The sequence below is a fragment of the Girardinichthys multiradiatus genome, chromosome 8 (genome assembly GCF_021462225.1).
Source record: "Girardinichthys multiradiatus isolate DD_20200921_A chromosome 8, DD_fGirMul_XY1, whole genome shotgun sequence".
Classification (NCBI taxonomy): domain Eukaryota; kingdom Metazoa; phylum Chordata; class Actinopteri; order Cyprinodontiformes; family Goodeidae; genus Girardinichthys; species Girardinichthys multiradiatus.
Window position 1 is genome coordinate 17,744,781 of NC_061801.1, and position 27,584 is coordinate 17,772,364.

General features: G+C 37.6%; 1 protein-coding gene across 2 annotated transcripts in view; it reads right to left on the bottom strand.

Moving 5' to 3' along the window:
- Positions 1–120: 120 nt before the first annotated feature.
- The window catches only part of itga1 (integrin, alpha 1), a 78,159-nt gene continuing 50,695 nt past the window's right edge, over positions 121–27,584 (bottom strand). For both annotated transcript variants that reach the window (XM_047372959.1, XM_047372960.1), the window contains 25 exons: positions 27,416–27,543; positions 26,964–27,112; positions 25,863–26,013; positions 25,502–25,676; positions 24,063–24,136; positions 21,538–21,679; positions 20,591–20,736; positions 18,140–18,283; positions 17,791–18,048; positions 17,505–17,635; positions 12,523–12,698; positions 12,248–12,402; positions 8,992–9,102; positions 5,371–5,447; positions 4,918–5,047; positions 4,746–4,823; positions 4,575–4,651; positions 4,380–4,469; positions 3,665–3,767; positions 3,450–3,566; positions 3,281–3,364; positions 3,099–3,203; positions 2,876–2,971; positions 2,658–2,771; positions 121–1,796 (listed from right to left, as the gene is read on the bottom strand). In XM_047372959.1, coding sequence (XP_047228915.1) covers positions 1,740–1,796; positions 2,658–2,771; positions 2,876–2,971; positions 3,099–3,203; positions 3,281–3,364; positions 3,450–3,566; positions 3,665–3,767; positions 4,380–4,469; positions 4,575–4,651; positions 4,746–4,823; positions 4,918–5,047; positions 5,371–5,447; positions 8,992–9,102; positions 12,248–12,402; positions 12,523–12,698; positions 17,505–17,635; positions 17,791–18,048; positions 18,140–18,283; positions 20,591–20,736; positions 21,538–21,679; positions 24,063–24,136; positions 25,502–25,676; positions 25,863–26,013; positions 26,964–27,112; positions 27,416–27,543 — 3,068 coding nt within the window. In that variant the 3' untranslated portion in view covers positions 121–1,739. The remainder of the gene's footprint in view (positions 1,797–2,657; positions 2,772–2,875; positions 2,972–3,098; positions 3,204–3,280; positions 3,365–3,449; positions 3,567–3,664; positions 3,768–4,379; positions 4,470–4,574; positions 4,652–4,745; positions 4,824–4,917; positions 5,048–5,370; positions 5,448–8,991; positions 9,103–12,247; positions 12,403–12,522; positions 12,699–17,504; positions 17,636–17,790; positions 18,049–18,139; positions 18,284–20,590; positions 20,737–21,537; positions 21,680–24,062; positions 24,137–25,501; positions 25,677–25,862; positions 26,014–26,963; positions 27,113–27,415; positions 27,544–27,584) is intronic.

A 27,584-nucleotide genomic window follows, 5' to 3' on the forward strand; every position in this document is an offset into this window, starting at 1 on the left:
CTCTGGGACCCTAGTTTCTACCACACTTTTTCACATGTAAACTTCCAAAAGTTTCAGATTTAAAATACTTAAAAACACACACAAAAGAAAAAAGAAAAAATTAAGAACCTTCGGTCAGAATTTGTTGCATAAAAACTTTATTTAGCAGATATTGTTCAGATCATTTTTGTACACATGGCGACATACACACACTCTGACAAACCAGTGCATTACAATAAAGACTTCACAGCAGTGTAGAAAGCTGGCCGTGAGTTCACAACTTTCGCTTTGGGCTTTTTGCTCCACCCTCTTGCATAAACCTAATGTGGCAATACATTCTGTATATACAATTAAATACCTGTGCTTCATGTGTCTACTGTGGAGGGTGAGACCTGCAGAGTATAAAAATATTCAAAAGCTGTCTTTTCTTTCCCTTAACTTTAATCTTTACCACTATGGGGAAAATAATTTCTTGCCTCCCACACCGTTTAGCTGTTTGCTGAGTACAAACACATTTGAACACCCTAAATGAACAATGTACTATGTACCCCAATAATGGAATGACCATAAACCTATAGTGCGCCAATACATGCAGGTAACAGGGAGTCTCTTTAAAGGTTAGAAAAAAAATAGGTAAATAGGCAAACATTTATTTCAAATTTCGAAAATATAATTTATTCTGCAATAAAAACAAAGAAAATGGAATAAAATTTTAAACATCATCATTCAAACCAAACATTTTTTATCAAGTAAACCAAACCTCTTGAATAAAAGAACGTTCATCTTTGTCTATGTTTAAGCAGATGATACTATCAAATTCATTTTTCAAAATATAACCTTATTTACATGTATGCATAAGCTCTAAATTCTGAAGCCAGGTAGTTTTTGTATATGTGTCAAAAGCAAAGGTAATCTTTTACGATTATTTTAGCACCTGAGCAAAATCACTTGTCACAGAAACATTAAATTAAATCCAACAACTCTGTACATTTTACAGCTTTACATCCATTAGCTCTTCTATTTACAGTACACTCAGAGAGTTGAATTAGAGAAGGCTCTGCTGGCACACATTATACTCATTTATTACTGGAGCTGACTGAACATGAAAGATGTGCCGTGTTGTTTGGTTAAAATTAAGCAACAACCATAAAACGCTATAGAAATGCTTCAAAGTACAGTGTTTCATAAAAGTCATCAAGCAAACATGTTTGAACACAGGATTTAAAGCTCCTGTAAAAGCAAAATTGATGTAGACTCCTTTCTTCTTCTCCATCTTTTGGTGTTATCACTCTAATGTTAAGTAGTTTTGGTGACAGAGGCCAATTTGGATCCTTATGGTAAAAAACCTGAGTGCTTTTTTTGAATAAAGCTTAAGTGAACCCATCCCAGATTAGTATATATTTATTGTAAAAAATGCTACTTTTTCAATAGGCTGGTAAAAAGATAATATAAGTGAAAACAGAAATTAAATATATCACATTTACAGTGATTTAGAGTGAGTGTCTTTGGCTCTTATGTGGATCCCATCAGAGGAGCCCAAATATTACAACCCGCTGCTTCAAGCATCAATGAAAAGGAGCTTGAGAGTATTTTCCATCACTATGTGACACATGACAATATAGGAAATAGTGAGGATAACTCTTTTTTTCCTGTTAGTCCGCATGTGACAGCTCTGAGGTGTCTGTGGGTTTTATGGCATCTCTTCCATCTTTTTGGCTGTTTGTCACTGAATGTAGCTTCACAGAGCCAATCTGAATGCCTCATTCCGACATCTCTTCCTTTGAAAAGTCCCGGGATTTTCTCTTAAAGAAGCCAAGCTGCAGAAACAGAGAATTTTGTTACACAAGTACTGATGTACAGTCCAACAGAAGTAGGTTTTCTATTCACATGTCAGTTACTGTTTAAACTAGATATTCACACGCACTATAAAAAAGTCACATAACCATTTTTGTTTCGCGCTGTTTTGACATTTAATCAGACTAAACATTTCTTGTTTTAAGTTTGAATGACCAAAATTAATTCTTTTTGCTAAATGTCAGAGTGATGAGATATGAGTGAGATAATTGTTTATTACCTTCTTTAAATTCAGATTACACTAAGATTACTAGGCCTTTAGGAAAACCAAGATGATGTCATGGTTTTGTAAGCTTCTGCTTGGCTAGATTTGAGTTAACTGTGTACCACTATTTAATTCAAATTTAACCTTGGTGTATTTTACAGTAGACCTCAAACACACTCACTCCTTGTGTGACATCTTGAGAAAAAAACAAAAAAACATCCAGGATATTAGGCAGAGAACTGTATCTACAAGTCTTTAATCAAGTTCCTTGGGAACGTCTAGTCATCTTACCATTTGTTTATTAAGGAGACAGGTTCTTTACCCTAGAAATAGATTTTGGGGCAAAATATGCATATCAACCCCAGAGCAAAAGCAAAAGACCATGTGTAGATGCTGGCTGAAGCTAGTAATTTTGAGCGTCACTACCCATAGTCAATTTTGCGTATGAAGTTGTCATGAGTGGAGCTCATAGTTTTGGGAAGTTTGAGCTGAGCGATATTGTTGTTTTTTTTTAACAGTAAAAACGTGAAAAGAACTTAGCTCACCCCTTCATTTAGAGGCGTTTCATTCAGGAGTGAACTACAGTTTTAGATTAGAGAAATGAGACAGGAGATATTACCTTCCAGAGAATGAAGATGACAAGCGCTAAGATCAACAATCCTATCAAGATGCTGATGATGATGATCCAAATAGGGATTCCACCGACTGTTTCCTTTGAAACTTGGATCTTCACCTGGCAAGCACAAACAGACACAATATTAACTCTCACATACATCTCCACAAACAGGCGTAATTAAAATGGCAACTCTAAGCATCTAATTCCAAGATCTGACTTACACTTCTGCTCTTTGCATTGCTGACCAGTTCAAACAGATGAGTCTGTTTGAATGTCAACGAGGCATTCACCACCATGTGTAAACTAGAAAACTCACCCTGTAGGACAAAGCATCGTTAAATAGTCATTTTCACATATATCCATCACTCAGATGATGCCATCTCACCTATGATGAAGCACACTGAAGGAGGTCAAAAAAAGTACTCGTCTATCATCTGATCTTACCTCAATGAAAGTAGGTTTCCACACTTTGAAAGTAACGTGGACCTGACTCTTATTGGTTTTAGGGATGGAGCAGCTGAATGATTCACATCCTGTTTGTCCACATTGCTACAAAGAAAAATCAGCCAATGAGACAAGAACAAGAACAACTTAGTAGCCACTGAAGGTGAAATATGACCACTAACCAGCAGGAAGACACTAAGAGTTTCTTTCTTTGGTTTGTGTTGTTTAGCGGTCTGGTAGACTTTATCAGGCTGGTTACATATCACCTGCAGAGCAGTGGGAAGCTGACATGAGCATCACCTTAGAAGGACAGATATGAAAATATATCTAAATGGCTGTGTGCATTGATACCCCAGCGCTGGAAACGATGTGTGTAGGGAACAGCAAGAGATTGGTCAGAGGAGACAGATGTGGGTACGTCACTGTGAGCTGAAGAGGCGGCATGAAGGTATTACCTACCTTCTCCAGCTGAGAGACAGAGCGATGGAGAAGATGAATAAACATTACAACTAAAATTCCTTATATGTATGTTAACAAAAGGTAATTTCTTTATTTGCAGATCTTACCGTGTAGGTGATGTTGACCTCCTCAAACGTCATCCCAGTGTCAGTGTCTTTCAAGGAGTACTGTTCACCATCCTTAACTATTATGTGTTCATCCGTATAATCCCTGAAAGATGCACATTTTGAAATGAATACAATATGTACTAAGAAATTAAACCTGCTAAAGAACAATTTGGCCACTTGGGGGTAGCAAACTACATAAACCTGAACAAGGTCAGACCTTTTGTCTGTTGGGGTATTGAACGTTTACACAAAATCTTCTCACTTTAGATTTTTTGCTTCACATTTCTAAGAAAAGCAATGAGTCCTTATGCTCACTAACTCATCTCTGGCTTCATTATCTGTTATATGTTGCTAAAACTGAGAGATGAAACCTGCTTCATTATTAAAATAATCGCTGAAAAAAGTATTTTACATAATATACCCATGAACCTTTGTTAATATGGTAAATATGGACCGAAACAATCCAGTAACTGTAAGCCTTTGGAATGACATTAATGTCAGTTTAATGTTAATGCACATCTATTCCTGCATTTCAGGCCTGCAGCATATTACAGCACATGTTAAGAAAAAGGCACTTTAGATCCAGAAACGTGATGAAACAAACATTATGTCAGTTGGTGTTTTTAATCAGAATTTGTTAAGATAATTCATAATTCTTTGATGGTGGCACGATTATGTTGCTTTATTTGCACAGAAGATTTCGACAGCTACTTACACAGTGAAAATGACTCCAGCTTCATATTTCACGGGGATGGAGATTTGAACATTGTTGTCATACAGGGTAGAATGATGTTCTTCACTGTCACTGTAAGAAATGTACATTTATGTAATTCTTCTCACAGAAACAGTCCCTTTAACAAAACCATCCACATTGCAACCAACCATGTGCAGCAGAAAATCTGAAACTCACCTTACTGCTGTCACATTTATGTGGATTTTCTCCTGTATGTGAGATGAGTCTGTCTCAAATTTCACTTTAAAATGATCCTGTTGATGTGAGTTCACAGAACAACTTTAATAAGCAGCAGTAAAGGAAAAAGGAGTGCAGTAAACAGTAGGTGTCTAAACTACAGAATCTTACCTCATCATTACTTCCAAGGAAGGGATATCCAACTTCGCACTCAACTCTTGTGTGATTTGGAGTGCATTGTTTCTCTGGCTAATTACGCAAAATATAACATAATTTAATGTCATTTTTTAGCACATACTCCCATAAAAAAAGGGTGAACTGGTAAGGCTAGCAGAAATCTTACCTCGACTTTAACATAGTTGATGTTTGGTGTGAAGTTGAGAATGACCTTGGTGTTGTAGGCACTGTCTTTTTTGTTACTAATGTCAATGTTCACGTCGATCTTATCCTTTGAGTTGAGTGGGATCAGCATGCTGGAGAAATACAAAGAAAGGGTCATCATTACTGACTGTAATGTTCATGTTTTTCCACCGGGGAGCAGTCATGCTCTGGTTCTCTTGCTCTCTTGCTCTAAATAAAACTAGACGATTCCAAGATTCAGAAGACAGCAACTTCAGACGTTGCTGTTGATGCCTCTCATACATTTCACCCTCCAATTACTTTAAATTAAATCTTCTACAAAAATGACTTTTTACAGACTATGTCAGCTTCATGGTCCCTTTTCAGGGTCAATAATGTGATAGGGTGGTAGGAAACGTGAAACGTCTAAAAATATTTTATTCCTAATGAGCAATACCTTTTCTCACTTGGTTCTGCCTTGAGGGAGAGGTCAGTGATGCACCTTTCATGGTCTCCACAGTCGACCAAAGGAATCTTAAAGATAGAAATAATTCAGAGGGACAAACTTATGTAAACTTTAACAGGGATATTTATACAAAAGACTGAGTTGCTGAACTGAATAACAAATGCATGTCTTAAACCGAGGAACATACAATGCTTTGCAAAAGTTTTCACTATTTGTCACATTACAACCTAATATATCTTTTGGTGTTTCATGAGACAGACTGACACAATATAGTGCATAATTGTCAAGTGCATAATTTCTTAGTAAAAATGTTGAAAGCAAAAATATGAAAGGTGACATGGTTTTGTATTCAGAACCTCTTTACTTTGCTATTCTTAAATAAAATAAAGTCCCTCTGTGTAATTTGATCCCAGTGTAAATCCAGGTGTTCTGTGAAGGCCATAGAGGTTTGTTAGAGAGCATTAGTAAACAAACAGCCCCACGAAGACCAAGGAATACTACAGCAGATGGATCAGGGAGAAAGTGGAAAAGTTTAAAGCAGGGTTCATAATCTTTGAACATCTCACAGGGCACTGCTTAATGCATCCTCTGAAAACTGAAACAGAATGGCACATCTACCTAAACTGATGGGGCTGGGAAAAAGGGCATTTATCAGAAATGGAGCCAAAAGACACTTAGCAACTCTGGAGGAGCTGCAGAGATCAACAGCTCAGGTGGGAGATCATGTCGACAGGACAACTATTAGTCAAGCACACCACAAAGTCGGTTTTCATGGAAGAAGTTGCTAGACGAAAGTGTTTGATGAAAGTAAAACAATAAGAAATCCCTGTTGCAGTTTGCTACAAGATATCTGGGGGGACACAGTAAACATGTAGAGGAATGTGCTTCATGTGAAGCACAGAGCAAGCACTGCACAGTCTCCTGAACACAACTTCCCCATGGTGAAACATGGTGGTGGCAGCATCTTGATGTGTGGGTGCTTTTTTCCCCACCAGGGACAGGGAAGCTGGTCGGAGTTAATGGTAAGATGGATGGATATATATCACTTCTGCACTAACAATTTTATTAATAATACAAACTTTATTGACCTCACAATGGGGAAATTGTCCTCTGCATTTAACCCATCCCTTAGGGAGCAGTGGGCTGCCATTGTGCGGCGCCCAGTGAGCATTCACGGGCTAAGGATCCTGCTCAGGGACCCAGAGTGGCCCACTGTGGGATTCAAACCAAGGTACTTGTGGCCTCTCCAGGATGCAAATGCCCTGCTCTCTAACAACTAGGCCACCACTCCCCTAAAACACTGAATGTTGTTGGCAGGATTTGAACCTGCATGCGGAGACCCTAATGGATTTCTTTTCCATTGCCTTAACCACAACCTTAATGCTGTCTACTTATTTCACTGAGGGTAAATTGGCTTACTGGTGTGTTGTTTTAAGTTTCGTGCAATTAAAATCTCATTAAAAAAAACCAAAAACATTTTTAGTAAACCATAGCTTATTTATGGCACAAAATATTTGTAATCTGAGAAACAAGATGGATCCAGAGCAGCCTGATTTTCTCTGCCTCTCTTTCCTGTGGGTTGTTTTTCATTTTTCAAAGGTGAACCTTCAAGATCAACAGTGTCTTTGCTGAGAAGACGCTAAACAATGACTTGAAGCAAAATGTTAAAGAAAATAAGCATCTTTTCAATGGTTTTTCCTTTCTGTGAGCGTCCCCTCTTCTTATCAATAACAACAACAGAAAAGGTTCTAAAAGTTTCCCCTTTGATTGTTTTAGTCAAGCATTTTGAATCGCTGCTTTCAGCCCATTTGTTAGGGCAAATATGCATGTGGGAGTGTGGGAAAATTGCCTAGACATTAAAACACGAAGAGGCAGACGTGGGAAACACTGAAGGATGGCAGTCAGCTGTTTGTAGATATTAAAGTACTGGTACAGCAGCATGTTCAGATTCAGAAAGGCATTTGTTACTCGTGGTTTATACTGACAGGGAGACAATGTTTAATCTTAGCTGAGGTTTTAATCCTCCTGTCTGTGGCTCTTAAAGGGGATAAAAAACCATTGCATTTCTGTGCATTTTAGTTTTGGTTGACCGTAGAGCCTTACTTGTTGAATACTCAAAACTTGGAATGTTCTGATGTTTCATCCCTATCTCATATTACTTTTTCACGTCTTCACATTAAATGTTAGATTGTGTAATTGCGTTTCTGTAAACTTGACTAAATATCGACAATCACAATTTGTCCTGAAATCCATTCATTTCCTGTTAATTTTGACAGCACATTTTTATTTTTTAATTAAGTGTTAGCAGTAGACTTTTGACTAAAATGAAATGTAGGTTTAGTGACAATTTAATTATCTGAAATCATTTTATTTTTAGTGTATTTTCAGTTGACTAAATGTTACTCAATAGATTCAACTAAGTTCATTTTAAATTTACCTGAAAACAAATATTAAGTCATAGAGAAATGCATTATTGGGCTTTTCACATCTTTAAGGAAAATCATTTCTTCTAGAATAGGATCAAATTAGTTATATTTTGCAAAACACAATTAAATGAATTCATTTTTGTTATTACACACACACACACACACACACACACACACACACACACACACACACACACACACACACACACACACACACACACACACACACACACACACACACACACTCTTGTTTTGCTATATGTAGTGAGGATCATGTGTTGACTCCCATTGACTTCCATTGATTTTCAGTCATTTTCAACCCTTTCTATGCCCTAACCCTGACAATAACCCTAAACCTAACTATTACCAGTGCATGCCTAACCCTAACCTTAACCTAAAGTCAATTCACACCTTAGTCCTAAACCTAACTGTTAGCAAAATAGGTCGTGAGGACCAGCAAAATGTCCTCACTTTGGTACAAACGGTCCTCAATTTGATGGTGAAATCGGGAAAATGATTCTCACTGTGATGCCAAGACAGGAACACACACACACACACGTAACTTAAAAACCTTAGGTTTCATTGCCTGTTTTTCCAAATAATCCCACAACATAAGATCTGACTGGATTTTAGGTCCCTCCAACATTTGTCTCTCATTTCTATTAGTTAACAGAAACCTCATTTCATTTTCATCCTAGTTGTGGTCATTTAGGAAAAGGTTTCATTTCGTTTGTGTCCAGAAAAAAATAACAGATGGAAGTTGAGCCTGAAATGAATTAAGGTTTTGGCGTGGCCTAGTCAAAGTCTGGACTTAAATCATGCCATGGTATGAACTTAAACAGGCTGTCCATTCTGTAAGAGACTGTAGAATAAAAAATAAAAAAAATAAAAACAATGCTTAGTGTTCAGTGGCCAATTATGTTTCAAAATAGATACAATTTGAAAACTGTGCTTTGTATTACTTTAAAAATTTTTTTTAAATCTTTGACAGACATGAAAATTTGTTTAATCTGATATATTTATGTGTGACCAAAAAGCAAAGAGGGAAAAAATCTGAAAGGGTCCAACTACTTTTTTATAGCACTGTACAAAGAAAGGTAATAAGATGAGATATTGTGCTGAATATAATTATGTCTTGTAAGTCTCTTTGAAAGCTGAAAAGTTGAATGACACAGGTTGTTCTTACCTTCTTAGTGATAGATTTGGGTAGGTTTTCATCCAGGATAGGGCCTTGGTCCTCATGAACAAGTCCAAAGTCCAAAGTAACCGAGAGAGGGTCTCTGAAGTCCAGCTGGGCCTGGAGCAGAGAAGATGGAAAAAAGATTGAGAAATGGGCTAAACAAAATAAACACAGAGCTAACTTCCTTGTCTTCTATAATCAACACCCAACAAATGATTGATTGAACGATTTCTGAGCTGCAAAATCTTCACCAAATCTGACATGTGCAGTTGCTTCAGACGGTTGGCCAGAATTCAGCATAAACCTGACACTGATGGTAATATGGTGACACTGTGGACAGTATTTATACAACGTAGAACCTTTCGGCCCCCCGCATCTACAAGATAATACTTGTCACACCTAGAACCGTGTATTGATTTTTCAGATGTGAAAGGTTCAGAACCGATGCTACCAAGTCGTTACGGATGCAAAGCTCTCAAGAAACCTTCCAACAACTTGTGTGATCTATGGCACAAAGATTTAAGAGTATTTTGGGAATAAGCACTGATCCATGCCTATGTTAGCAAACTGTTTTATTGTAGTCTATAGAGAAAACCTCACGGGTAAACCACCCGATCCTTTGTTATAAACAAAAACACCAAACTGATGGCCGAGCAAAGGTCAGACAATCAGGATTTATCCTCAGGGAACCATGAATGTCTGCACAGATTTATGTGCCAGTCCATGTAGCAGATGTTCAGATGATGCATTTACTTGTTAAGCTAGAGGGGGGCATAAGGCCTACCAGGGTGGTAGGCAGTTAACAAGAGACACAAAACGTTATGACATCATATTGACTTTTTTTTTTTAATATCATCTTGGATTGTCTTTTATGAGTTTTTACCATTACTACAAACTATTGATGACATACGATTCATGTCACACTTTATTCACTTATTAGTTTACTTCCACTTTACAAGTATTTGCCACTTTGTCATGGTCTATTAAATAAAATACTGATAAAATACACTGATATTTGTAGTGGTAACATGACAAAATGCACAAGCCGAAAGGGTAGGGATTTGCAAGGTGTGAGTCTCAGACCAACATCACTAATTCTAACACAGAAAAAATGCACTATATCAACATTTGGAGTGTGAGTTTTTCTTTTACAAACAGCCAAAGATCAGTACCTGTAAGATCTAACTGAGATGTATTTTATGCAGCTTGATAAACGTCCCCTCGTTTAATATTATTTCAGCTCTCTTTTGTTTTTATACCCTTAAATAAAATCAGGGGCAACCAACTGCTTTCGGGAGTTATCTCAATAGAGTCCATGTGTCTTGATAAATCTTAGTATAAATTCAGCTTTTCTGTTAAGGTCTCAGAGGTGTGTTAGTGAATATAGCTAAACAAACCGCATCATGAGAACCAAGAAGAATGGCAGACAGTTATGTTTTGGGAAGTTTATGTTTCTACCACCTTTGCACATCTGGAAACTGTATTTTCCAGGATTGTCCTATTTTCAGCTCAATCTGTTTTTCCCTCAACACCTACCAGCTCTCATGACTCTGCTGAGACTTCAGCAGAGTCCCACTACCACGTTTGACCATGGTGATGGTGTGTTCTGGGTGATGCACATAGCATTCTGAATGCAGGCCAAAATGCACAATTGTAGTCTGATCTGATCAGAGCATCTTCTTCCACAAGTTTGCTGCGAGCCTACTAGGATCGTGGCCAATTGCAAAGAGGATTTCTTCAGGCTTCCCTTTAATAACATAACTTTTTGCCTCTTTATAAATAGGCCTAATTAAATTACACATGGGTGGACCCTATCTACTTTTTAAATAAATTCTAAAGGCAATTACACTTTATTGTGGGGTGTTAGAGTAAAGGGGCCTGAATACAAATATATGCAATTATTTTCAGATTTGTATCTGAAAAATTATTTTAAAACCATTCATTATTTTCATTCACTAGAGAAGCCCAAATGTGCACTGGGTCTGTAAAATAGCTGGCAGCTACAAAGCCTATATAGAGGGCAACAGTTACTTTGTGAATGAATGAATGAATGAATGAAAGGAATACTTCATAATTATGCACTACATTATGTTGGTCTGTCAAATTAAAGCCCTGGTAGAATACACTTAAATTATAATAAAATACTCACAAAAAGTGAAAAAAAGTCTATGAATGATATCCAAGACCCTGTAAATATACAGCTTTTTAGGGTAAACTTAGAAAATTCTGTTGCTGTGGTAGTACTTAATCAGCAATCACCTCTACATTGCTTCCTCTTAGACTTGTCAATGTTTGAATGGGATCCATCTTGGATTCAGAGAAGACAGCAGTAGTTATGTTGGCTCAGTAATTTGCATTAAAAGCCAACTGAGAATAAGAACCTCTAGGTGTGAAGCATCTGGTTAACCGGGGCGTTTCTGTGTGGAGTTTTCCCGAATTGTAGTAAAAAACATAAACTGACTAGCCAATGGATGATAGTTTGTTGTTTAAGTATCTGTCCTTTTGGTTCACAGTATTTTAAAACCAATGTCAAAGTCGGCAGTTGCCCTCAGCAGTGATAGCCAAGGGAAGAACAGTGGTAGTGTTTATGTCCGGGACATAACAGAACAGAGCAGACATTCATGATGTGTGCACACAGCAACAGCAGCTGTTTCCACTGATTAGTTCCTCTTTCTGTTACTTCAAAACAGCCAATCATTGACTTCTTATGTTGCAAGGAAGGACTGATACTGAAGGAAAAACAGAAGTGGTGATTTCTATAGTTTACAGTAGTTGCTGAAGAGGTAACATTAAGCTGTAATGAGCAGCAAGTGATTTAATAGTTTCTTTCCCTTGCAAAAAATGCTTTCAAATGGAATGTATATTGTCATATCCATAAAACACAGAATACAACTTCTTACTATTCTTTTTACACGCCTCCATGAGTCTTCAGATCTAATAATTTATCACTCTAAGGAGCACTGGGCTAAACTCTGCATCCTTTGATCATGACAGGTCTGTTTCATCTTAGAACCAAGCTCTTCCTGCTCTACAGGGGACCTTTGATAGGTTTATCCTGTCTCCTCTACAACTAACCGCCTTTATTAATCATTTACCTGCATTCAAACCCTAAAACTAAAGTTGCAAAATGAACTGTAGGTAAATCTCAGAGATCAAGTACATCTGATTACTGTAAATAGTGAATGAAAGCAAAGTCTGAGGATTGGTTTTGAGAAGAAAAGTAACATAAATAACTACACACTATAAAAGTCAGAGTACTTGCCGACATGATGAATGTTTCCGTCATGCATTTTTTTTCTTGGTCTTTGATGTTGAATGTCTTTGTCATCCTACGATCACTCTTATCTGAGTCCGTGTCAGCGAATGAAGCTCTGGCTTTGGCACGCAGAGCATCCAGAGTTATGTTATAGCGAATTTCTAAGGGACACAACAACAAAAAGAAAAACAACAATTAAAAAGAAAACACTGAGCGGCAGAAGCAACAACATACTGTATGCGCTATGAAGCAAGAGAAGCACAAACTGCCTGATAGCTCACCTGCATATGAGTCTACGTCTTTCTTGTCAGACTTAACAAGATAGTGAAAACACACCGTGGTTGTCACACAAACAGATTTGCGTCCCCTGTGTTCACACTGGTACTGAGCCTGCTGCAGGTTGATTTTAACAGGATTGAAGGTCATGTTGGTATGCAGCTCTGCAACATCTCTCGACCTTTTGAAATGAAACAAAGGGATGTTGTTAGGCCCAAAACTATTGATACTCCAGACAGATTCAAAGTAGACATTTAATCTGACAGACATGATTCTGTTCACCGGAAAGGATAAAGATGTGTGTCAAAGATGTGTCATAGATTTCAGCAAAAAAAAAAAAAAAAAAAAACTTTGGTTACATACTGGGGTTGGACAATGAATCTGAAACACCTGGTTTTAGACCACAATAATTTATTAGTATGGTGTAGGGCCTCCTTTTGCGGCCAATACAGCGTCAATTCGTCTTGGGAAGGACCTGTACAAGTCTTGCACAGTGGTCAGAGGGATTTTAAGCCATTCTTCTTGCAGGATAGTGGCCAGGTCACTACGTGATACTGGTGGAGGAAAACGTTTCCTGACTCGCTCCTCCAAAACACCCCAAAGTGGCTCAATAATATTTAGATCTGGTGACTGTGCAGGTCATGGGAGATGTTCAACTTCACTTTCATGTTCATCAAACCAATCTTTCACCAGTCTTGCTGTGTGTATTGGTGCATTGTCATCCTGATACACGGCACCGCCTTCAGGATACAATATTTGAACCATTGGATGCACATGGTCCTCAAGAATGGTTCGGTAGTCCTTGGCAGTGACGCGCCCATCTAGTACAAGTATTGGGCCAAGCGAATGCCATGATATGTCAGCCCAAACCATCACTGATCCACCCCCATGCTTCACTCTGGGCATGCAACAGTCTGGGTGGTACGCTTCTTTGGAGCTTCTCCACACCGTAACTCTCCCAGATGTGGGGAAAACAGTAAAGGTGGACTCATCAGAGAACAATACATGTTTCACATTGTCCACAGCCCAAGATTTGTGCTCCTTGCACCATTGAAACCGACGTTTGGCATTGGCATGAGTGACCAAAGGTTTGGCTATAGCAGCCCGGCCGTGTATATTGACCCTGTGGAGCTTCAGACGGACAGTTCTGGTGGAAACAGGAGAGTTAAGGTGCACATTTAATTCTGCCGTGATTTGGGCAGCCGTGGTTTTATGTTTTTTGGATACAATTCGGGTTAGCACCCGAACATCCCTTTCAGACAGCTTCCTCTTGTGTCCACAGTTAATCCTGTTGGATGTGGTTCATCCTTCTTGGTGGTATGCTGACATTACCCTGGATACCGTGGCTCTTTATACATCACAAAGACTTGATGTCTTGGTCACAGATGCGCCAGCAAGACGTGCACCAACAAATTGTCCTCTTTTGAATTCTGGTATGTCACCCATAATGTTGTGTGCATTTCAATCTTTTGAGCAAAACTGTGCTCTTACCCTGCTAATTGAACCTTCACACTCTGCTCTTACTGGTGCAATGTGCAATCAATGAAGACTGGCTACCAGGCTGGTCCAATTTAGCCATGAAACCTCCCACACTAAAATGACAGGTGTTTCAGTTTCATTGTCCAACCCCTGTATGTTTGTTTGACTTACATATAATATAAAAGACAGCATGTCTCAATTTATGCATACAAGGAAATTGGGAGAGTCTGCTGGAAAAGTTAGGACCCTACACTATTCCAAATAGTCTAAGCTGTTCTAAAGCATTCTGATTAATTATGAACAGCTGTTTTCGTCAACAATAATTTAAAATCATAATTTGGAGAAAATGTATCTCTTAACCAAAAATCATTACTCACGAATAGAAATCAGAGATGCCCTCTGGTGTTGTGATTGTGGGCTCAAGGCTCTTTAATAATTACAATTAGCTATTCATCGTTAATAATTGATAAATTATTAACCAAAACCACAAAATGTCACTGTTTATTTAACCACTACACCGAAGGTGGGGGAACTTCGACCTTGTTTTGACACATAAATCACTCTTGCACAAAATAAACACAAACGCTTCTCCTAATTATATATATGAAGATTTATTGAAGCCAAATAATCCTGATATACCATTATTCTGGTCCAAAAACCTTCACCTAACTAACAAGCACTATTCTACACAAAGGGGATAAAAAGGACTACCTAACAATAATAATAAAAGAAAAATATATGCGCATTGAGTGTCTATGAAGATCAAACCAGCAGTTTTATGGACAAAATGTGTGATTTGGGTTAAATGGAAAGAGAAGTCCTCCTGGTGCTGATGTCTCCATTGCAGCGATCCGGTGTTAAAACGGTGGGGCCACATCCCTTTAGCCTCTAGAGGCTGATTGCCCCAAATCTTGAACAAAGAGTCATAAAACTCTGAGGCAGGAACTCAGTGGAAAAACTCCAGTAATAAAACTGGAACAAAGAGTAGTCAGGCGAGGCCCAGACCGCAGTTGCTTTGAATGAAAAACCTTTAAAAGTCCAACTTCTAACTCCCGGCTGATTTGGGATCAGCCGGACAAAACATGAACACGCACAATTCAGCAGCGCTTGCTCAGCAAATCAAAACACAACTCAGCATAAAACACTTCAATCAGTATTGCAGCCAACAAGTTGATACCTTAGATTAACTACTGGTGATTCTAAATCACCTTAACTATGCCTCATCCTGCCCAGACCTCTAAATGTACCCATCCAATTTAATATAAAAAGAACAAAATTACGCTGATGTTGATTTATTCTCTCCACTGGTTGAGGATGGGTCAGGTCTGAAGAAAAACGAGAGAGGGGGGGATCACGTGTCCGTGATCACCTCAAGAAAAAAAACGGTAAACTTCTCATCCGTCCAGGAGGGGAAAATATGAAGAACCGTTAGTCGACTGAATTGACAAGGAGGAAACTCATCTCCTTGGAAATAAAACCTCTGTGGTTTTTCACCTGCGTCAGGTATCGGCATGGTCTTCGATCGGTATATGAATCTTCAGACTTTCTTATATAAGACAGATTTCCAGCTTTCAAGCTCTTCCGGGAATGGCCTTGTGGAGCAAAGGTTCGCCGGTGAGCTTTTGTCTCTCCAGATATGTGCCTCCGTTGCGTCGTCCCGTGAGACACGCTGGAAATGGCAACGAAACTTTATTTTCTGCAGGTTTTACAATCCCGGGTGACGTCAGAGCAGCGATGTCTGTTGAGCTGCGCATGTTCAACTGTGCGACCAAAATGGATGACTCCAACATGAAAAAGAGAAGTCTACTACCAGATTCAAGCTTTCTGCAGGGAAATGCAACGGGTAACATTGGACATTTCAGCATACATTAACAATAATCCAAGTACAAAAATGGTGAACCAACAAAAGCATTAACATTTTGTAATGAATGTAGAGTGAGCTCGGAATGGAAATTTTATAGTTTTGGCCTACATGCAAACAGAGCCCCGGCTTGAATCTGACTGAGTATCTGTGGAGGGAGGTAAAGATTAGGGTGATGGAAAAGAACCCCTCCAAACTCAAAGACTTGGTGCCCATGAAAAGCATGTACAGTCAAAGATACAAGTAGAGTCATGTAAAAAGCTTTTTCAGCAATGATAAGCAGCAGTTGGTTGCTGTAATAGCAACTAAAGCTATGAATTACATTGGAAATAGCTATTTTTGGTTAAAATATTATTAAATGTTTTTCCATAATGATCCTCATTGCACACTTTCTTGTTATCTTCTGGAATGACTGGTGTATTTTCTAACTGAAAAAACAAATTCTTGGTTAAAGGAAAATAACTCTATAAATCTGCCAGGGGTATGAATAATTTCCCTAAGTATTAGTACCCCTTAAACCTTGTCATATTTTGTCATGCTATAAACACAACCTTTTTACGTAACAGACCAACACAAAGTACTGAATAAAAAAGAGAGGGAAGAAGAAAGCCCAGTCAAAGTACAAACCTAAATCTAATAGAGAATGTAGAAGACTTGAACATTTCTTTTTATAGACACTATCTATCCAATATGACAGATAAATATTTTCCTCAGAAGAATTGGCAAAAAAAAGTAAATAAATAAATCTTCAGATGTGCAAAGGAGGCAGAGGAATCCAAAAGATTAGTGAACAAAAATGCATTGTATACTTTGTATACAGATTTTTATTTATAAAAATATAATTTCCCTTAACAATTAAGCACCGTTTTATTTTTCATCCTTCTCATTAAAACTATAAAAACAAAACACACTAAAGTATGAATAGTCTTGCAGGACACAATATATCTCGCCAAAAATGCCAAAAAAGTTGTTAATGACATTTCTCTGTCGTTTTACATTTCTTCCTTTGATCTTTTGGCCCAACCACAGCATCCTACCAGAAAACGTAACCAAATGGAGCATAATGTAAAGGGATGTCAAGAGCACACAGAAATATCATTTAAATATAATATTTCTGTTTCAGTAACGATTTGATATTTGCTTAAAGTTAGTTGCAATAATTTTTTAAATAGCAACAAGTGGATGTTTTGTTTGGTAATTAGTAGTCTCTGTCTCACTGCTAAATCTTTCTAAAACACAGCCATCAGTTAAGGGGGAGCTGCTCCATGCTGCCAAATCCTATTTAGGCCCTAAGCCACATGGGAAATTGAGTTTTCACACAGCTTTGGTGACTGCCTGCCAGGAGACACTGTGGGAGAAGATCTGCCTGGGAAGCTAAGTCATAATGTGGGCGGATTCAGCATACTGGTGTCCAGCAGTGAAATACTGTACGTGGGTGGGAGTTTTAACACATAGATCATTAATCAAGCCAGTCGTCTTCAGCTTCAGTCAAACGGGACATGCGCAGCTGTAAAAAGCCAGAATATTAAAATGCAAAGCGGACATGTAAAATGATGCCTTTGGGATATAAAAGTTGCTGCTACTCATGATTGAAGTGGAATGTATAGTGCAAGGGCTGAACTTTATAGGTGAGGATGGGCGCCTCACCAGAATAGGGAAGCCCCTCCCAGGCCTCCTATGGTAACATCTGTGATCCCATCTCCATTCAGATCCATGATTCCATGTATGGACTGACCAAAGAACTTCACCTTGTCTCCATCACCACCTGCAGGGATGTGCTGCACAGACAGTAAAGACAAAAGCTAAAGTCAGCTTTTTTCAAGGCGATACAAATTTCAAATGAGAAAATCTTTCAGTAACTCAGGACATCTTTGACAAATTAGACTTTTTCTAAAAATTAACCACAAAGTATATTGGCCTTTGTGAGTCTAACCTGTACAAAGTCCTTTTTCAGCGACCTATCCTTGCTCCCATGATAGATGTAGACGGCTCCTCTGTGGTCGTTCTCAAAAGGTGCACCGATCACCACGTCGTTGAACCCATCAAGGTTAAGATCGGACACTGCAGCTATGGCTGTACCAAACCGAGCCCCACATGGCTCGTTTTTCATGATGCAGCCGTCTGAGTGGGCCATACAACAGGACTGGTTGACAGGCTTTAAGTTAAACTTGTGCACAAACTTTGAGCCCCTCTGGAAATAAAGATTGTGAAATGATAATTACTCAACAAGACATTCAGCATCGAATTGACTAACCTGTGCTACTATTTTCAGTGTTATATACCTCATTGAATTTGTAGACGTAGACTTTACCCTGCTCACTTCTTTCTGGACCCATGTACATTGGAGCTCCAACTAAAAGGAGGTCTGTGAAGGAATCCCTATTGATATCAACACTCTGCAAGACGCTGCCGAAGTAGGAGCCAATCTATAGAAAGAAGCAGGAAATGAACTGCTAATGAAGATTTGGCTGATTTAATGTTGTTACTGTAAAAGACTCAATGTTGAACTTTAATAAAAAAGATTAGGTATTTACACCAGAACTTGTTGCAGAATACTTTTCAAGTATTAATTTAAATATCATTTAACAAAAATAAATATGTAGTAACACATTCAGCTGAAACCAGAAATGTACATACACTGCATGAACATGTCATCTTTTCCTAACTATCTGATGTTAAATCAAGCTAAACTTTTCCTGTTTTAGGCCAGTTAGAATTATAAAGATAACTTCTATTTTGTTTTTAAACAATTTGGGACAGTCCAAATAATGCTGTCCTGGTTTTGTAAGCTTCTCATTAATTCACAACATTTTAGTGAATGTATTTTAAGGCAACACCTCCAACACACTGCTTCCTTCTGTGACATCATGGGAAGACGTCAGGGAAGATATCAAGAAGATAATTCTGTAGATTTTATCCTTGGGTATAATTAGCAGATTCCTGAAGGTGACAGGTTTGTCTGTTCAAACAATTATATGCAAGTGTGAACAGCATGTGAATGTCTAGGCATCATACTGTTAAGGAAGGAGAAGGATTCTGTGTCCCACAAATGAATGTGGTTGGTGCAAAATGTGTAATTCAACACCAGAACTAAAGCGATAGCCCTTGTGAAGATAAAGTTGGCACAACAGGGTCATTACCCACTGTGAAACATGTCCTGGACTTACATGGGTTGAAAGCCCAATCAGCAAGAAATAAGCCATTATTCCAAAATATACATAAAAAAACAGATTATAGTTTAAATGCGCTTAGGGACAAAGACCTTAGTTTTTGGAGACATGACCTTTCGTCTTAAGTTGAAGTGTTGAAGTGTCATTACATTTGGAAGGAAAAGGGGACAGCACTCAAGCCATCGATGCCACCATAAGGAAACGACATCATGTAAAAATATTGAAGCAACATCATAAGACATCAGCCAGGAAGTTAAAGACTTGGCACAAATGGGTCTTTCAAAGTGACAACTACCCACAGTATACAGACAAGTTAGTTGGCTTATTACTAGCTTAAGGGCAACAAATATATTTTTTTAAGCGGACATCAAAAACCCGATCTCTGCCCCATAGAAAATTGAAGTGTAGAATTGTAAATGTGGCCTACAAACTGGTTCTGTCAGGATGAATAGGCCGGAATTCCAGCAAACTATTGCGAGAAGATTTTGGAAAAATACCTGAAACATCTGATCCAAGTTAAACAGTTTAAAATGCATTTCTATAAAATACTTAAGAAATTAAAAGGTATGTGAACGTTTGACTTTGAAAGAAATCCATAAAGAATTCTCTAAATTTTTCTTAGTTATTACTCAGACATTTATCTAACATGAACAATTGTGGTAATCATCGAAGACCTAAAACAGTTTATTCTGATTAGTCAGTGATCAAAACGTTGTGTGTCTTTTCATTTGGTGCCTTTAATCATCTAGTTTTAACTTACATGCAACAAACCAAAGTAATTCTGTCAATCTTTTTCAAAAGACTTTCTTCTGGCATTTTAAATTTCTGTTTTAAAGAACCACACTTGTTCAGTTTTTTTCCTAATTGTACTGTCAAGAACTTTATCATTTAACAAGTTAACTGGAGTCTGTAGGGTGGATGTAGGAGTTTTAATACGCTAAGATGTAGGTCTTTGGGTTTTCTTCCAGTTTCACCTTGAGGTGGATTTGCTAGCACTTCCAGTGCTGGAAAGATTGGCAGCTGTTTTACGTATTCCTACTTACAAATAGTTTTTCTCATAGTACGATCATTGTCTTCTACTAGTTCAAAAGTAGCTTTATAACCCTTCCCAGATTGATGGGCAGCAACAAAAGCTTCTCTAAGGTCACTGCATTTAATGAACACCTGTTTGCTACAGATTAAAAAAACTGCTAAACATCCTTTTAAAGAGGCAGTCACACTTGCTCATGATCAGTAATTGCATTTGATCAGCAGAGCCCAACTGCTTCATGCCTTCCTGGAAGCAGCAAGGATCCACAATTTTCCCAAAAATGTGCTATCATTCAATAAACCTTTTTTTTCGCAATGTCTGTATAAAATAAATGTATTATACATGTTATCCATGCCCTCAATGAGTGTTTGTGTCATCATGCATAATCAAATATAAAACTACACTCATTATTCATATACATGTCTGAATATCGTGCTGCCATTTAGATGTCATGTTTTCACCTAGATAGAGATGATCTGCTACAATATTTCAGCAAATACTGTATCTACAGAGATAAACAGATAAACACTGACCTGCTCTCCATTTAGTGTCTGCACAATGTCAACCTTGTTGTCCTCATTCAGGCGGTAAATAACTACACGGCCTGTGTGGTTGTATCGTGGTGCCCCAGTGATGTATAGCACTCCCTGAGGCGTGAATGCAGACTGAACGTCATACCCTGCAAAAACGAATTCACAAATGAAGTCACAAAAAAGAAAATCTTATCAAAGTATCAACACACACTGCCTTTTTGTGATATTTATAAATGCCTCTACGAGCTACTGTTTATGTCAGCTTGTGTATAAACCATAAAACACCAGTGGAAACTGGCAAGCATGGACACCTCCTCAGAAAGGAATACAACATTTCTGCAAACTGCAGTCTGGCCTTTAGCATGTGCCAATGGCTGAGTTTACAGACCGGACCAATCAGTGCTCCATCTAATGACATGTTGATTAAATAATTTCATATTAAGAGTCTGTGGTTGGTTTAAAGGCCTTAAAAGGCAAGAAGACAGAAGAAAGAGTCTGTATGCTTTATTTTATTGGAAAAAAGAGAGGGGAGCACCTGCTGTCAGAGTCTAATAACATGCCATTCTCCTCTATATGGTAAAAACTCAATATTTACTCTGGAGTTGTAGTATTTTGCTTATTCTCAGCCTAGATTGTTTTCAGCATCTCCTAACAAAGGCACTGAGGCACAAGACATGGTTCACACTGGAAGTGAATTACAGTGCCTTGAAAAGCAATAACAAAATACCCAGCGGACAGAAAATATATGTAGCTTCATATTTAAGAGAATACTGTTGTCATCTAAGCCAAAATGTCAGACAAAATCTCTCAAAGATTGAAAGTAAAGACATTGTTATCTACTATTTCTACAATATTCTTTTATAATCAGTAAGGAATATTGATTTATTATCATCTCTACATATATGATGTATAGGGTGATACACTATGTGATCTGATGATTGACTTACCAAAGTACCCTGCCAGTCCTCCGTACCTGTCCTTTGGATCATAAAATTCATCTCTTTCTGGAGTAATTGTAGATCTGGCAGTTTGCATGACCACTGTCCCATTCCAGTCATACGCTCCAACTGCTCCCAGTAACAAAGCTTCCTGTGGGAAACGACCCAGTCAATGTGAGAAGAACATGGCAAGCTTTAACAGCTATAATGACTAAACTGATTAAACAGCAGCCTCAAGAATTACAAACTTAAACTAAAGGAGCAGTACAATATAGAGAATATGGAAATGTAGATTAAAAGTGTAACTTATAAATACAGAGCTTCACAAAAGTATTCAAAACATTTTCATATTTCCTGTTAGACCCAAAAACTAAAATGCCTTTTGTTAGGACTTTCTGTGACAAACCAACACAAAGTTATTCAAGATTATGATTTATTTTGTTCAAATATAAATATGAAAAGCATGAAGTAAATTTGTATTCAACCCCTTAGACTAAAACCCCAAAATAAAATCTAGTACAACAGATTGCCTCTAGAAGTCACCTTATTTGCTTAATAGTGTCTACCTGTGTATAAAATAACTGTTCTGTGAAAGCCTTAGAGTGTTGAGAACATTAGTGAACATACAGCATAATGAAGACCAAAAGGGATAGGTCTATCTCTCAAGTCACAAACTGAAAATAGGATTAATATCTTGTCTTTGATCTGGCCCCACCAGGACATTTTTCTTGTTGTCATTCAAATATTTCTGTTTAGCTTTTTGATTTGGTTGTTTTGCTAGAAAATAAATCTCCGTCCAAGTCGTACTTCTCTCATAGACTCAATCAGATTATCCTCCAAGATTTAGCAATACGTTTCTGCATCCATTACAGTTTTCAAGGGTCTGCTGTTTAGGAGCATCTTCAGAACATGAGGCTGCCATCACTGTGCTTTGTAGAAGTTTCTAGAAGCTCTTAACTCCTACAGAGTTTTTGTAGGTGTCTTGCTGGCCCTCCTCCCTATAGTCTTTTTCTTAACAGCCAGTCAGGATGTGAGTATGGGCAGCTTTAGGTAAATTTAAACAATATCATACTTAAGCCATTTATTAATGAGGTATTTAATTAAACTCTAAACTCTATAAGACCTACAGTTTGTTGGAAATATTTTTGTAGCCATCTTCTGACATACTTTTTAGATCTAATTTCTCTGAGCTGCTTGAAGTGTTCTTTTGTCTTTACGTTGTATCTGTTGCAGGAATAGAGATGAACATTAGACGACACCTCCCAGACAGCGGTTTTTATACTGCAGTCACTAGACACACATCAATTGCTCTCATGTAATCTGTGTTTTACTAGCTGTGACACTGCTGACGTCAATATGCTGACCCCATGTTGAATTAGATCAGTTACTTTAAAGGTGATGATTCTCTGATCATTTATTTTACCTTATACATGTTTCATTAATACAATTTATTTTTGCAAAACTATGCTTTCACTATCTTATTAAAAAAGTGTTTTTTTATTTTTCTCCAAATTTATTAATTATAATGTCCATGCCTTAATTTACAAAAACACTTAGAGATTTAAACATGGGGTTAATACTTTTTTAGGCATTTGTAAAGCTACAGTATGTGTATTTTCCTTAATTTTGACAATTATAGACTACTTTCTATCGTTCCTATTAGACCCCAATAAAATATGTTAAAATTTGTAGTTGTAAGGTAAAAAGGTTCGGGGGTTAAGAATACTTTTGTAGGGCACTGGAAAGAAAATAAAATAAAACATGTCAGAAAAATTAAACAAATCATACATTCTGATGCAAACAGCTTAGGTGGGTTCAACTAAATCATTATTTGGAGTATGGGTCACACTGAACTGCATTAAGATCCTTAGTGAGTCACACTATGACTGTTGAACTGTGTTTTCACATGCTCAGCCCTCTGTGGCAGAACTAATTTGTCTGGATGTGTCAAGATGAAAGTCACCTCAGGCACAATCATTGTACAAAGCGACAGAGGATGTGATAAACACGAGTCAGGAACAGGAAGAAGAGATATAAGAAAGGATCCTGTTTGTTCTAAACCAATACAGGAAATACCTATTGGGTGAATTTTAGCAGTGGGTGAGGGGTCAATATCAGCAACCCTCTGATTCAGCTTCCTCATGCATCTCTTATGCTGTTTATGTCTTGTTGTTTATATCTTTTTTTTACTATGATGCACTCAGACAAAACACCAGTCTGCGGAAGAACGAGCTCAGGGGAAAAAGCAGGTCTATGTCTACAGTCGTCTACTGACTGAGATGAATCACCGAAGGGCTGAAGTTTCATCAGAGATAATGCCTCAGCAAATTTCTCTAGGAGTTGCACATTTCTAGACATGTTGTTATTCCTTGCCTGCCGACATGTAAACTATGTTCTAAAGATGTACCTCGGTTTCTCCCTCTGTCACTTGGCTCTGTCTAATTCAGAAAAATATGTTGCATCATGATTGACTCTTCATAGAACAAATAATGTTTTTTTAAGACTCACACATCAAAATTCGGGTTAGGACTTACTTTAGAAGCATGGGCACTGAAGCCAGCTTGGGACATCTCCATCTCAAAGGAGGAGGTAAAATTTCCAGATGTAGCTGAGGAAGAATATATTGGGTTGAGCAACATAAATACATAGCAAACAATTAAACCATCTTGTGGTTACATCAAGCTTCAAAAAAAAAATCTTCATTTAAACTATAATGTCAAACTCAAAGAAAACATTTAAGTTCGAAAGTATCTTATCTGGGTTTGATGAACAAGGCTTTTGTAAATTTTATATTAACATATTGCCTACGCTTAAACTGAAAAAATGCACAAATAAATCACATCTAATTTTCACATACATAATTTGTACAGTGATTGAATGAAAATGTTTTGGAAATGGGCTACAGTTACATAAGCAAAACCTGATCTTGTTGCAACTGACACCTTAATGTTGCCATTTAAATACCTGGCAAGCATACAGATTACGTAATCCCGCAAGGCTGGCATAATTTGTCTTGGGGTTGACTGGGACAGCCATAATTATTCTGCTAGCTCCCTTTGAAGTGGCTCTGTTGTCATAGTAACACAAGCCTGGTCAGCAACTGTATGGGTACAGGCATCACATGTTTTTGCTGCATTGTATGTCAAGATTGACCTCAACTTTGAGCCAGCTGGTAAACTCGTCATCTTGGGTCAGAAAATCCTCTCTATATTGAAACCGTATTTCAAAAGCTGCTAAGGCTGTGCACCCCTTTGCGCATGCTTTAATATCATCTCATGTAAAGGCAAACAGGTGGGTGCATTAATTGTTTGTCTTGTTTTTTTTTTCCTGTTCAGTACAATAATTGTTTTTTTTTTGCACAATCTTTATGTATTATCAGCAGTCCAATCACTCTAGAAACACCATGTGTTTAATATAAGGCTGTGCAGATTGCCACGGCATTTCCAGTATTATTTATAATGCTTTGCAAGGAAAGGGGTGTTTGCCACATTTTTGTACGTACACACCCAATACACATGAGGCCTCCGGTGACTATGACAGACTCCCAAATTCCTAGACTCTTGCCTACAAATACATAGTTATACATCAGCACCTGGGTTTCTAGTTAGAAACTGTTACCTCATCAGATTAGCTTTGCAAATCACAAAAAGTGAAAGTAAGTCAAGGAGAAGTTAAATAAATCTACAAGCCCCTCTAATGTTTATAAAAGAAGATGGAACTGACTCAAACAATAACACATTTTCCTGCTCAATGTATCCTAAATGACCAACAACAATTCTGAGGAAAAACAGATGTTTACCCAGTTTAACAGTGATTTTAAAATATATGCTGTAGATGTAGCTTCATGTAAATATTTTTTTTTTAATAGGTGGGTGTATTTCTCAAATAACGTCAAACTACTGCTTTAAATCTATTAGGTATATGTTTAATGAGTGTATTACAAATTTGAGAGGGACTCGTATCTGTTTTTTACCTTCCAGTGCAAAAATCTTTTTTCCCAGAGTATCTGCTAAATTCACCAAAACCAGCTCGTCAGACACATTGAAGAAGTGATCTTGTGTTGGTTCACTGGATATTAACTTAATCTCATCAATAAACTTCTGCACTTCTCCTTCACTTTTGTTTTCACGGTTGTAGTAGCCCAAAACCTGTAAACATAACAGAAAAACGATGGGTGCATCATTAGATTTAATGAAAGGAATCAATGAGAAACAATAGGATTTAGATGACCAAAAAGTTGTTAATTAAAATTATTCATTTTTTGTTAAAATAAATCAAATTTTGACTAATTATTCTGAAATATTTGACAACACAAATGTAATTTTAGTACCCACAGCAATGCCAAACCTCTCGATGTCATCATTTTCACACTCTTCAATGACACTCTTTTGTTTGTAGTAGTCATGTGACTCTCCATCAGTCAAAATCACCATGACTTTCTTTGCATCAGGTCGTGCACCTCTCTCTGGCATGAAGGCCTCCCTCCTAAATTAGTACAATATTAAACATGAAAAGAATAAGATTTAAATTCCACAGGTGTAACTTCAACAGGTCAGCTGAAAGTTATAGGTTAGGAGGTAATTTGCATAATGAAATGGAAAACTGAACTGAACCACATTAGTTAGGTAAAGCTCAGCTTTTCCTACAAGACTAAAGGAGATAATATGTGACAGTCTCGTATGAAATGCCTAGAAATCACACTCTACTCAAAGTATGTATTTCATTATAAATAATATAAATATACGTTTTATCATCTTATGGCAACACTACACATTGCAGCTGAATAATAAAATGTGACCCAACATGCTCATAACTGACATTTTTAAATATTTTATAATCCCTGGGACCTCTTCATTTGGTGCTCCACCTGTGTATCTTTTATGAATGCCATTACTATGATGCATAAAAATACATTCGAGTGGAACACATGAAAAGAAGAATAAAAGAAGAAGAAGAAGACAAAATGAAGAAGTTAAAATTCAAGAAAAGAAGTCTGACTCTGTTTTCTGCAACCTGAACACAACACTTAAAATTCTGTAAATAAAAAATTAGGACAATGTCGTTTTAAAAACAAATTTCTTTAAGCTTGATCTGACATTTCTTAAAGCAACTTCCCGCTTACTACTTATAACTGCAAAGCCTGCTAACAATGACCTACTACCGGAGAAATTTACCACGGTGCATGTGTAGGAAAAAAAGAAAAGTGTTTTTCCAAATAAAAGGCAGCCTATTTTAATGTGCACACAGAATTAAACACTTCAAGCAAAGGCTAAGTTCCAGTAATCCTGTGGGCTGGGTATTTATAGGGATGATCTGGCCCGTGGCACTGAAATGCCAATCTGTTCTAAAGTTCCATTTTAACCTTTACCAAAACACCTGGAAATTACAGCTTATATTGACTAGCTTGAATAAAATGTTTATCTGAGGTGGAGTACCTGGCAGTATCAATGGCCAAGAAAGTATGAGTCTTTGTCCCGGTGTGCTGAGGAAGGCCTTTGACAAAATTAAGCAGCTTGCTGTTGTTGTTGAACTGGCTGAGGTTGACATGGTGAGCCACATCCTCACCATAGGATACTATGCCCACCTGGAAAAAAACACAGACACTGTGTTAAAGGTTATTCCATATTGAACATTTTATTTCCTTTCCCTTATTACATTTTCTTTCCTGGATTGGAGGCCTGTCTACAATGTTCTGTCTACAGTGGATCTCAGCATCTCTGCCACAACTGCAGAGTGGAAATATTTTTCACTGCCTACCTGTGGAGAACTATGCTCCAGAGTATATCAAGACAGTCATAATAAAAATGAAAGTTGATCATCAAAAAACACTGCACCTAACATTAAAAGGCTAAAACCATTAGGATATAAAGGGACTGACATTACTAACCTGTGAGAGGGTAGGCCCGATCTTGACTCTATCCAGGAAGCGGACAAGAAAATTAACAATACTAGACCATGGGTAGATACTGTTTGATCCATCTAGCACAAAGACAATGTCCAGATTGCTCGAACAATCTGAAAAAAAGCCACAAAATATAACAATGTCAATAAAGGTT